The sequence below is a fragment of the Calidris pugnax genome, unplaced genomic scaffold (assembly GCF_001431845.1).
Source record: "Calidris pugnax isolate Ruff unplaced genomic scaffold, ASM143184v1 scaffold61, whole genome shotgun sequence".
In the NCBI taxonomy this organism is placed as follows: domain Eukaryota; kingdom Metazoa; phylum Chordata; class Aves; order Charadriiformes; family Scolopacidae; genus Calidris; species Calidris pugnax.
The window spans coordinates 1,091,916-1,104,390 of NW_015090945.1; the positions used below are offsets into that span (position 1 = coordinate 1,091,916).

At 43.3% G+C, this 12,475-nt stretch overlaps 1 protein-coding gene across 1 annotated transcript; it reads right to left on the minus strand.

Annotated features, from left to right (window-relative positions):
* Positions 1 to 194: 194 nt before the first annotated feature.
* On the minus strand, positions 195 to 8,667 carry LOC106893718 (double-stranded RNA-binding protein Staufen homolog 2-like). Its single transcript, XM_014951902.1, has 4 exons — positions 8,580 to 8,667; positions 7,030 to 7,237; positions 5,395 to 5,525; positions 195 to 380 (listed from the first exon to the last, which is right to left on the minus strand). The coding sequence occupies exons 2-4, from the start codon at positions 7,226 to 7,228 to the stop codon at positions 195 to 197; spliced, it is 516 nt and encodes a 171-aa protein (XP_014807388.1). The 5' UTR covers positions 7,229 to 7,237; positions 8,580 to 8,667.
* Positions 8,668 to 12,475: the final 3,808 nt, after the last annotated feature.

A 12,475-nucleotide genomic window follows, 5' to 3' on the forward strand; every position in this document is an offset into this window, starting at 1 on the left:
CACTTACAGTTCAACAATTTTAGGTGTGCACATTAAAAATTCTTCTGTGCAAACTCCCCAGAAGGTTTTCATTATACTGCCATAGCTGTAAAACACTACATTGATCCTCATCCTCCAACTTAATCTCGTTATCCACCTTGTTAAATTTATTTATTATCGGCGTAACATCCCAACACTCCAACCAGATCACAGATTTAGCAGAGAGAGGAAAATGTCATACCTGGATTGTTGTTAACGTTATTTTTGGGGGGTCGAGGTGTGGGTTTGGGCAGGGTGGTTTCAGTCAGTGCTTTGCTAGCAGCAGCGTGTTGGGCTTTTTTAATACTGCTCCCTTCAGCTTCCCAGGTCTGCTCCCCCAGCGTCAGCTGCACTGTGAACATCTTCAAAGACAAAGAACAGGTAAACACTGGCACAATTATCACCCTGGGCAACATTTGGCCTTTCAAACAACACAGTAAAATCGTGTCATGTTAACAGCAACTATCAAAGAACAGAATAATCTTTAAACCAAGTAAGAATAACTGCAAACTGATCTCCTGCTCTTGGAGGACAATAGAGAGGTCAGTTAAGACCACGTCCTTCACACATTTGAATGCATCTAGTCACCTTCTTAAAAAAAAAAATAAAGTAATTTTGCTATAATTCTGAATGGGTTTAAATGACTGCACGCTCCTCAAGGCAGCAGAGAATTTAGCCCAAATAGTTCTACCCAGTGAAAAATTTCTCACACAACCCATTACTGAAAATAATGTCCACCATTAGGGCAGAGTCACAACTCAAATACGTTCAGAAATGTAAAGTAAAAAAGAAAAGCAGCATTATCTTTTTGAAGGAAATTGCAGTTCTTTAATGTGGACTCTATAGTGAAGACAGGAACTGTAAAAATTCAGAGTTCGGAAACAGACTACTGATAAAAATCATATGTATTTCAAAATGTACAATAAAGGATTACTTCAAGCAGTATCTACACTGTGCAAGTTGTGAAGATAAAATTCAACGCATTAAGATACTAGATAGAGTCTATCTTCTGTGTGGTACCTACGTGTCCTGGTTAAATTTAAGCATCTAAGGACAAGAGGAGAAAGGGTAAGAACTCAATGCCTTTTCCATCTCAACTCCATACACACAGGGCAGGATTTAATAGCCAGGCACACGCAGTGAACTAAGACACACCTCCCTGGGAGAACAGACTAACTTACTTGAGGAGAAATCCATATATTAGTGTGAGCAGTATATAAAGCAAAATTTTCATTTTGATAGTTATTTGCTCCATCACTTTTAAAATGATTTAAACTTGCTACATCCAGGAGCAGGTACCTAGAGATGGGCATGGTGGACACCCTTTCAATCTGCCTTTATATATATTTTTTCATTTAGCACCTACTTCACTACATCCAGGACCAGGTACCTAGAGATGGGCATGGTGGGCACCCTTCAAATCTGCCTTATATATATTTTTTCATTTAGCACCTACTTGCCAACAGGAATGTGAACACGAGTATGTACGTGCCTCCCAACTCAGCCCGAAACACGCACATAGAGGATATGAACTGAATGCTATAAATACATAATTGTGTCTTAATTACAGGCTTGAGTTGTGGCCTGCTGTCGTTTTCAGAAGCACGTGCCAGTCACAGGTTCCTGTGGCAGGGTTGGTTTTTCCACAGTGGTTGTGGCAGTTTCCTCACACACAAGGGGGGAGGGAAACACAACCTCTGAATTTCACACTCTCTCAAACCCTGCCCCCACCTGACAGCCACACTGGCTATTATACCACTTATAATTATATAAATATCTATATCTATATAAATTATCTATAAACACACATCCTTATTACTAAAAGAACTGAAATTTGTTCTCCGGATCCGGAATGTATGTCTTATATTTTGCAAGAAAGTATCAGTGTAGTGTTTTTATAGGAGAATAATCTTTATTATCAATAAAAATATGATGAATAATGGCTACTTATCTACCTTTAACTCTCCTCCTAGTGCTTAGAGCAATAAACGGGAGTTCAAGATGATAAAGGTCTTGCTCAGTAAATCTCTGTATCAGGAGCTTTAACCCTCTCACTTAGCCTATCTGAGACTAAACTCCCATAAAAAAACCCACACACAGGAGCAGGTGGGAATTTAATTAAAGGAATAAAACTGCCTAAAATCAAAATCCAGAGCAGCCCATGAAGTACTGGAGCTCTGCAAGACCGGAGATGACAGTTCTGCATCTCCCACCCATTTTCTGAGGAAGTTTGTCTTTCTTCCATCCAGCCTGATTTACCCGATGGCTGGAGGTGGAAATGCAAAGGCCACTGTGCTCTGGGCTTGTCTTCTCTCCACTGCACTCACAAGCTCAGTGTCACTCAGCTCTGGAGACTCTTTCTCCTCACTTTTTCCTCATGTAGAACTTTCTCTACCTATGCTACCTATGTCCCTCACCCCTTCCCCTCTGCTGCACTCACAAGCTCAGTGTCACTCACTGAATTTCACTGAATTTCACTGAATTTCTAGAGTTGGAAGGGACCATAGAGATCATCTAGTCCAACTCCCCTGCTGAAGCAGCTCTGGAGGCTCTTTCCTCCTCACTTTTTCCACATGCAGAACTTTCTCTCCTCCTTCCCAGCCTTTTGAAGTTGCTACCTATGTCCCTCACCCCTTCCCCTCTTCTCTGTACCACTCACTATCCACTCCCTATGCCTCTGGTTCATCTCTGGAGATGCCACTGACATAGAAGAGATGACCAATCTGACTAATGAACTCAAAAACATCATTTAAGCTAACAAAGACTCTGATTTTTCTGATGATGAAGGATTCACCTGAAGGGCAGGCTCCTCAAAAGCCTGAGTGCACTGTCAGCAAATGTCACTCTTCTCCCAGCCCCACTCTTTGCAGTTTCCCATTTCATCCCAATTGGCAAAACTTACAGAATCACAGAATCTTCTAGGTTGGAAGGGACCTTAAAGATCATCTTGTCCAACCGTCACCCTAACTGACAAAAATAGACACCCACACAACAAACAAGGAGCATCATCACTAAACCATACCTCCCAGCACTACATCAACCCCTCTTTTGAACACCTCCAGGGATGGGGCCTCAACCACCTCCTGGGCAGGAGGTGGGTACTTTCAGAGACAATTAGGAAAAAAAATAAAGATTTCCTAGCATTTGTGGTCACGGCACAGACAGGTGTCTTGTAGTGGACGTCTCTGAAAAGCCTAAAAACCACTGGTGGAGAGGATCAGAGGGTGGGAGGAAGGCAACAGGAGAAGCTCCTTGGCTGGCAAACAGCAGCACCCTTCAGGTCATGCTTCCTAGGACAAGCTCAGCTGTTTCCTATGTTCTATTGGGTATATCTTCATATTCCCAGCAAGACATTACACCAAACTGCTAATATAGTCATAATCATTTCTATGTCTCTGCTTTCCATAGGTCAAGGGTACAAGTCTGCATCATCTTATTAATAGCAGCCTTGTCCTTCACCCCCTACCCTCCTTTGGTTTTCTCTACATGGGTCAAAATGGGACTTAATATTCTTCTGAGCCTACACAGCACATAGCTTTTTTTGACCAGTATGGGTGTGATTAAAAATAAGATGTAAATTGAAAAACAGAAATTAAGGAATCCATTGAAAAACTGACAAATTAAGGAATCCATTGAAAAACTGGCTTTCAAAAGTGTAGCTCATGCAGGCTCAAGCCATTTCAATGATACTCAGAGAATCCTACAATGGTCAGAGTTGGAAAGGACCTTAAAGATCATCAAGTTCCAACCCCTCTGCCCTGGGCAGAGACACATCCCACTAGATTAGATGTTAGTTCCTTTAAAAGTAATAACAAATATACACAAACTATTTCTTATCCTGCTAAAATTTGAAGTATTGTATGAATGTAACGTAACTCAAGTCCCCTTGCCTCTGAGGAATAGGAATGACCAAACCCACACCTTTTGGAACTTATTTCATAATAATAGGGAAAAAAGCTAATAAAATAAATATACAACACAACAGTGACAAGTGACAGAAAGCAGAACAGATTTAACACGCCACAACCTAAACCCACCCAGTGTATCCTGCGGTGCCTCCAGGAAGGGGAAAAACACCTCAATTCCCATTTGCAGTGAGGGACCCTAAAAGCTCACTGATCCTCAGCATCCCTGCACCTGCTGACATCAGCTCCACCAGCATAAAAGGTGCTCCAACTCCAGCCAAACCAGAAGGTCAGGGATTTGTATCTGCTCCGGGCCAGCTGACAACAGAACGTGCAACTGGGAAATAAGGGGCACCAGCAGAGAGCCAGCCCCCAATTAGCTGAAACTGTAATTAATCTGCAGCGTGACCCCGCTGTCTTACGGGGTTTTGCAACTCTTGAAATACTGAGTATAACATAGCTATTAATTATGGCAATTTTTCTCTCTGAGAGTTTTTCAGGCATTTTTTTCCTCCCCCAGCTTGCTCCTAACTAGGGAGGAAATTCAAAATTGCGTCTCAAGAGGATATCCCTCCGTGTTCCCCCATCATCTTAAACAGCAGAGAGCCAGCCCCCAATTAGCTGAAACTGTAATTAATCTGCAGCGTGACCCCGCTGTCTTACGGGGTTTTGCAACTCTTGAAATACTGAGTATAACATAGCTATTAATTATGGCAATTTTTCTCTCTGAGAGTTTTTCAGGCATTTTTTTCCTCCCCCAGATTGCTCCTAACTATTCAAAATTGTGTCTCAAGAGAATATCCCTCCGTGTTCCCCCATCATCTTAAAACTTCTGAATTTGTACTTATGGAATGAAGTTGGGTATCCAAACTGATAGGAGAACTGACCAGAATTAACTGTCAGATCACTAGAAACTTTAATGCTATAATCATATTAGGAGTCTTAATATCATTGTAAATCTTAAAGTTGCACAGAATTTAAAGGAAAGAACAGTAATAAAGTTTGTGCCCTAAAATGGGAGATCCGGAGATAGGGTATCAATGCAATGAACCTTATGGACACAGAATTGTATCAATAAGCACTTTTAAAAAATGACACAAACCAGTTCTGTCATCATCTGCGCTACCATGAAGCAAACGCGGAGGTGAAATTGGGGAGAAAGAGCTTAAAAAGCAAATGCTCCAAAATTATTGGAAAAAGGTGGTGATGTCATGGAAAGACCTTCACGAGGTCTTTATAGAGCCCAACAAACACAAACCCAAAGGTGGAAGTCAAAGTGAGGTACAAAACAACCGACAGGGCTTCAACAGAAACACAGACAGACTTTCTGAAAGCGCGTAAAAAAAGAGAAAAGAAAGCAAAATAAAGAAGAGTGAGAAAGCCCTTCCACTAGAAAAGTGGCTCGTCCAGAGCATGACATTATCCGTTCAGCATTTAAGGTACGTCCCGTCACCTGGAGCTGTGACCTTACCTTGGCATGAGCAGGCCCTCTTTCATTCAGGAGCTTATACTGGGGTTGAATTCTATTGAAACGGGCTAACTCATTTACCAGACACATTGGAGTTTTCTCTTTGGGGTTTGCCATGTTATCTTGGAGAGGAGCTGCAAACAAAGAGTCTGTAAAGTTTGTGTGGAGAAATGGATCCTTCACAACTTGGCAAAGCTTTGCAAAAAGCAGCAGCATGCTTAGAAAAGAAAACACTTTGGCTAAAAAAATAACTTTTGCACATATGCTAAATGCAGTGTTTAAATACTATTTAAACATTAATCATATAAGAATATGCATTTTACAATAGCCATTTTGATTACATGCAATTTTTTTTTTTTAAAATACAACTATTTCTTTCCAAAATGTTTCTATAAAAGATGACAGTGGAGAAGGACATAGACATACGCTACGTTTTCTACCTCACCAAAGTTTCCTGGTGGAATTATCCTGCTTCCAGGAACTGACTACTCTTTGAGAACAGTTCCTCCACACTTTGAAGCACAAGTGGGCAGCGTAAGGGTTGCAAGATAAATAAAGCAGATGAAACCCTGGGGTCCCAACTTGCTTCTCCCTGCTTCTTCCCAGCATTTTAGTTCCCAAAAATCACCTTTCCTCCCCCCTCTAAGGATTTTGTTCTGTTTTTCTTAAACTACTTACTTCATGCATACTGCCTTACTAATTTTTTTCTAATTACTTTCTGATATATCTTTTTCAGTCTATTTGTATTTAGCCCTAACACACGCTGTCATTTCTTGCTTATTTTTTTAGGATAACATTTTTTCCTGTATTTTACACCCAGTTCAGCATAGGAACTCCAGCATTTATTAGGCTACAAAGGGAACACCAAATACTGCCAAGCAGCCTGAAGACATTCTGTTCTAGGGAAGAGAACTACACTTGGAGACCTTCCTGCGCCACTAAAACTTCCCTGTAAAAGATAGACTCAGAATTTGACAAAATAGAGGTGTTTTTTTCTGAGCTTTTATATCACTGGTCAACACTTCACTGGAAGCCTGAGCTCAGTTAGAGAAACTTAACTTATTAAACAGTCTATTTAGCCAAAATATATAACTACTTACTTCATGCATACTGCCTTACTAATTTTTTTCTAATTACTTTCTGATATATCTTTTTCAGTCTATTTGTATTTAGCCCTAACACACGCTGTCATTTCTTGCTTATTTTTTTAGGATAACATTTTTTCCTGTATTTTACACCCAGTTCAGCATAGGAACTCCAGCATTTATTAGGCTACAAAGGGAACACCAAATACTGCCAAGCAGCCTGAAGACATTCTGTTCTAGGGAAGAGAACTACACTTGGAGACCTTCCTGCGCCACTAAAACTTCCCTGTAAAAGATAGACTCAGAATTTGACAAAATAGAGGTGTTTTTTTCTGAGCTTTTATATCACTGGTCAACACTTCACTGGAAGCCTGAGCTCAGTTAGAGAAACTTAACTTATTAAACAGTCTATTTAGCCAAAATATATTTCTACCGGATTTCTTAAATTCATTTTAATCCCGTTTAAGACCTAAATTTTAAATTTTTTGGGGGAGGGGTAATTAACAAGTCATCAAAGTGATTCATTTGAAAAATCTACCTGGGACTGACGTACCTGGTGAGTTGGCAGGAGGTGCAGGATCCCCCAGGCCGGCAGTGGGGCTGCTGCAGGCGGCAGCGGGCTCGGGAAGGGCTCCGTTGATGGCGGGCGGCAGCCCCAGCGCGGTCGGAGCCGGGACAGGCAGGGGTAGCACCATCGGGGACATGGCAGGGCCGGCCAGGTTTGTCGTAGTCTGCATCTTAACTTGTGCCATTGCCTGTCACTGCAAGGAAGAAATGGTTACAATGAGGGCACTCTGCATTTTTAATGACAGCACTGATATTACAGAATCACAGAATCTTAGTGGTTGGAAGGGACCTCTGAGATCATCGAGTCCAACCACAAAAAAAAAAAACAAAAAAAAAACAAAAGAAGAAAAAACCCCAAAAAACACACCACACCAAACGCCCACCAAAAACACCGCACCCACCAACTAAACCCCACACTCAACACCTCGCCATAAACCAATAACCTTGGGCACTAGAGCATGCCCTGAAGAGCCATGTCTATACGTTTCTTAAATCCCTCCAGGGATGGTGACTCCACCACCTCCCTGGGCAGGCTGTTCCAGTGCCTGACCACTCTCTCAGTAAAGTAGTTCTTTCTAATATCTAATCTGAATCTCCCCTGCCCCAACTTCAGACCATTTCCTCTGGTCTTGTCGTTCGTCCTTTGGGAGATCTTGGCCACCTGGGCACACTGCTGGCTCATGTTAAGCCTGCTGTCCACCAACACCCCCAGGTCCTTTTCTTCCGGGCAGCTTTCCAGCCACTCTTCCCCAAATCTGTAGTGTTGCCTGGGGTTGTTGTGACCAAAATGCAGGGCCCGGCACTTGGCCTTATTAAACCTCATCCCATTGTCCTTAGCCCATTGATCCAGTCTGTCCAGATCCCTCTGCAGAGCCTTCCGACCCTCAAGCAGATCAACACTCCCACCTAGTTTGGTGTCATCTGCAAACTTACTGAGGGTGCATTTGATCCCCTTGTCCAGATCATCAATAAAGATATTGAACAAGACTGGCCCCAGAACTGAGCCCTGAGGGACACCACTGGTGACCGGCCGCCAACCAGATCTAGCTCCATTGATCACAACTCGCTGGGCACGGCCATCCAGCCAGTTTTTTATCCTGTCTATGCCAGGATTCGCCAGTTTCTCCAGGAGAATGCCATGGGGAACAGTGTCAAAGGCCTTACCAAAGTCCAGCAACATCCGCAGCCTCCCCTCATTGAGAAAGCGGGTCACATGGTCATAGAAAGAGACCAAGTTGGTTAAGCAGATCCTCCCTTTCATAAACCCACCTCCTTAACCTTATGGATGTCAGTGGATCTAAGTGCTTGCTGAACTGTTAGCACATAAGCTCTTCCTTAACCCCAAATGCATTGATGTAGCTTGGTGCATGCTAAAATGTGATCACATCTTTGCTTTCCAACATTGGAGTCTAAATGCGATGAGAACCTGGCCCAAGGAGACCAGACGGCAGGGTCATTTTAAACGACCCATTAACAAAGCTGCTCTCTTTTTCCGTTCCTGCATCTGGGTGACAAAACTGTCCCCAAAAGTCCTGCCTCTCTCTGCACGCAGGGACACACAGCTCACAGGCGAAGAACATCAGCGCACACCCCAACTCCAGGCTCTGCTGCTGAGCTCCGGGGTGACCCTGCCTGAAATACAGCAGGAAGAATGACTATTCTACAGTAAAAATCCACACAATTATTCTGCGGATGAGATTAGCCAACTTCTCCAAGAGAGGATGTCTTTGCAACAAACTGCCAGAGCAACCTTTTGCCATAGGTCTTTTTTTCACTAAAGTACACACAAAATACCAAATGAGGCTACAAGAGAAAAATCTGCATTTTTTTTCCTGCCAGTTACAAAACTAGAAAAGAGAAAAAATAAGAAAACGACCAACAGAACTACCAAAGAAGCAAGTTCTGAAAAATCACTGCTCATCCAGTCAACAGGAAAAAAAAACAAGAAAATGACCAACAGAACGACCAAAGAAGCAAGTTCTGAAAAATCACTGCTCATCCAGTCAACAGGTGGAGCATTTCAGTCCGTGTATAAATTACTAGCACCAGGGTTTCCTAAACCAGCCTTCATTCCAGCACCTAAAGCATTTACCTGGAATATGCCAGGTACTAATTATCCCTCTCCATCTGCCAAAATGAGCTTCTTTATTCCCAGTACCTGTTCCCTGGCTAAGCCTAAAACCGTAAACAAACCAGGGGCAGGGCACGGATCCTTCATGCTATTCACTGAGAGTATGCTCCTTGGCAAAATTTTGGCTGCTGAGAAAGACCTCTTGCATAAACCCCACGGGAGGAGTTGAGAGGCCAGCTGGCACCCCAGGGATCCCACTGGAATAGGGCAGGAGACAGGCATTCTCAGTCCTCCAGGGAAAAGTCCTGGGCTTCTCTTTCTGGCACCAGAAGCAAGTAGGACGATGTATGTTATCTGGCAACCCCAGGCACAAATACAGGGTGGGTGGAGAATGGATTGAGAGCAGCCCTGAGGAGAAGGACTTGAGGGAGTTGGTGGATGAGAAGCTCAACATGAGCTGGCAATGTGCACTGGCAGCCCAGAAAGCCACCCCCATCCTGGGCTGCATCCCCAGCAGCGTGGCCAGCAGGGCCAGGGGGGGATTCTGCCCCTCTGCTCCGCTCTGGGGAGACCCCACCTGGAGCTCTGTGTCCAGCTCTGGAGTCCTCAGCACAGGAAGGACAGGGACCTGTTGGAGCAGAGCCAGAGGAGGCCACAAAGATGCTCCAAGGGCTGGAGCCCCTCTGCTGTGAGGACAGGCTGAGAGAGTTGGGGGGGTTCAGCCTGGAGAAGAGAAGGCTCCGGGGAGACCTTTGAGCCCCTTCCAGTCCCTCAAGGGGCTCCAGGAGAGATGGGGAGGGACTCTGGATCAGGGAGGGGAGACATAGGACCAGGGGGAAGGGTTTTAAACTGAAAGAGGGGAGATTGAGATGAGATCTCAGGAAGAAATTCTTTGCTGTGAGGGTGGTGAGAGCCTGGCCCAGGTTGCCCAGAGAAGCTGTGGCTGCCCCATCCCTGGAGGGGTTCAAGGCCAGGCTGGATGGGGCTTGGAGCAACCTGGTCTGGTGGGAGGTGTCCCTGCCCAGGGCAGGGAGTTGGGACTGGATGGTCTTTAAGGTCCCTTCCCACCCAAACCATTCCATGATTTAGTAGCCTGGACACTGACTGTACTCTTTAGGGTTCATACACACGATCTGATCTGTACAGAGAGACAAAAGCCATAGCAGCCAACAAACAGCCTGGGCACCTGGGACCTCTCCCAGCAGCAGCACTGGTGGCTCTGGCTGAAGTCGAGGAGGACAGGAGCCCAGCTCCCCTCTGTCACGGGCAGCACCATTAAGTCCTTTGCTACTTCTGCTGAGGGAATTCTCTCTTCCTCAGCAAAAATCCCTGAAAAAGTTTTTAACTGAAGTCTTACTGAAATGAGTACAACTCTATAAAAAATTCTGATTACATCAGTATTTTTACCTCCCCCCAAATCTATTAAAAAACATCCAAGTATCTCTACTCAGAGATGAAGACTCCAAATCACTGGATACACCGTGGAGTGCAGCCACTTGAACACAGTTACAGCAGCATAATGAAAATAATCAATCCTATCACTGCAACTCTGTGCTTTCGAGAAGAGGCTCAGGCTGGAATGCCATTTTTATTACTGAGAAAAGATAGATGACTGACTTAAATCTCCAGAAAGGCAAAAGTAAAACAATTAAAAGTTAAGCTGAGATGTAATCACTTGCCCTTTTCATAAATATCATCAGTAACATGCTAACAGTGACAGATTTTAAAAATACATACGCAGCTAGAGGAGAGAGATTCCACCACTGCATGTGTTCAAAAATATGGGCTAAATTCAGGCTGCAGAAATCCTACTGTCACTACACAGTGAGTGTCACACAGCAGTATTGTTAGAAGTGTCTAACCTAAAGACTGAGAATGTGTATAGCTATAGAAGACTTTGGTATACTCTGCATTTAATTCTGATTTTAAATATATCAGTATAGATCCAAATGAATTCAAAAAGTCTCTTCATTGTAACCATCAAAGTCACCGATGGCAAAATCAGGCTGTACTTATCACACATCTTTAAAACGAAGCAACGTAATAGGAAGTATTACCACAATCATTGAAATTTAAGAAACTCCTTAGAATATTTCCAGCATTTTAGCTTATAACCATGAGTAGGGGGAAGCCATGGCTCATCTAAGGCTGTATGAGATACTCCTGAACGCCTGCTCTCAGGCCCTGCCCGTGGTGAACTGTCCCTTCAGCTTCCAGTTTATTCTTCTTTTCAAGAAAGCAGAAATCACTAACAACCAAAAAAAATCCTGTGCTTTATGAAGTGTATTTACACCTCCTCTAGTATTGCTGGGATAATTTGTAGGATTGATCCTTTTCTATTAAGGATTGAAAAAAATCAGTTTGATAACAGCGTCTATGAACTGTAAAAATGAACTAGATAAAGTTTAGGAGAAAGATGTTTCTTATCCTACAGTAAAGTGTGTAGGAAATTAAACTGTGAAATCAGAATAAAACCATGATGTATCAGGTGTTGGGGTTGGCTTGTTTTATTAGTTTTCTATTATATCTAAAGCTGAAGAACTCCTACAAGAAACCGTAACTGTTTTGTAAATTAATCTGCATAAACAAAGATACCCAGAAGGTAAATATAATTGTAAGGACTCTTAATTACACGAGATATGAAGATAATCAATTTGTAACCCGTTCTAAACTCACTAATAGAGAAGTAACAGAGAGAACAGAGTTAACATGGCGCTGCCATCTCATTTTCACATTATCAAGCAAATACTCTTTGACATCATCACAAAAAGGGGAAAAAATCTATATGCTGCAATTCTTTACATGCTTCACCTGCACCAGTTTCCTACTGTTTTAAAAACTGTGACACAAAACCATTTTGTGGCCTTTCAGCCACAAGCACAAACCTGTTTGCCACCACACAACCAAACGGAGGACTTGGGGAGAGAGATGTCACTAAGATGGTCAGGGATGAAATGCAGTTTTATGATCAAAATAATTTTCAAGCTTCTATATGGGTATTTTTGAAAAAAATCTGGTGTACACAAAAGGGATGGTTTACTTCAGATATTGTGAAGATCATTAGAAAAGCCTCCACACCCCATTTCAGATATCAACCTAACTCATATCTCCAGGACAAAGACTTGGGAGTCCTGGTGGACAACGGGATGCCCAGGAGCCAGCAATGGGCCCTGGTGGCCAAGAAGGCCAATGGCATCCTGGGGGGCATCAGGAAGAGTGTGACCAGTAGATCCTGCCCCTCTGCTCTGCCCTGGGGAGGCCCCATCTAGAGCACTGGGTCCAGTTCTGGGCTCCCCAGTTCAAGAAGGACAGGGAACTGCTGGAAAGAGTCCAGGGGAGGGCTATGAAGATGATCAAGGGA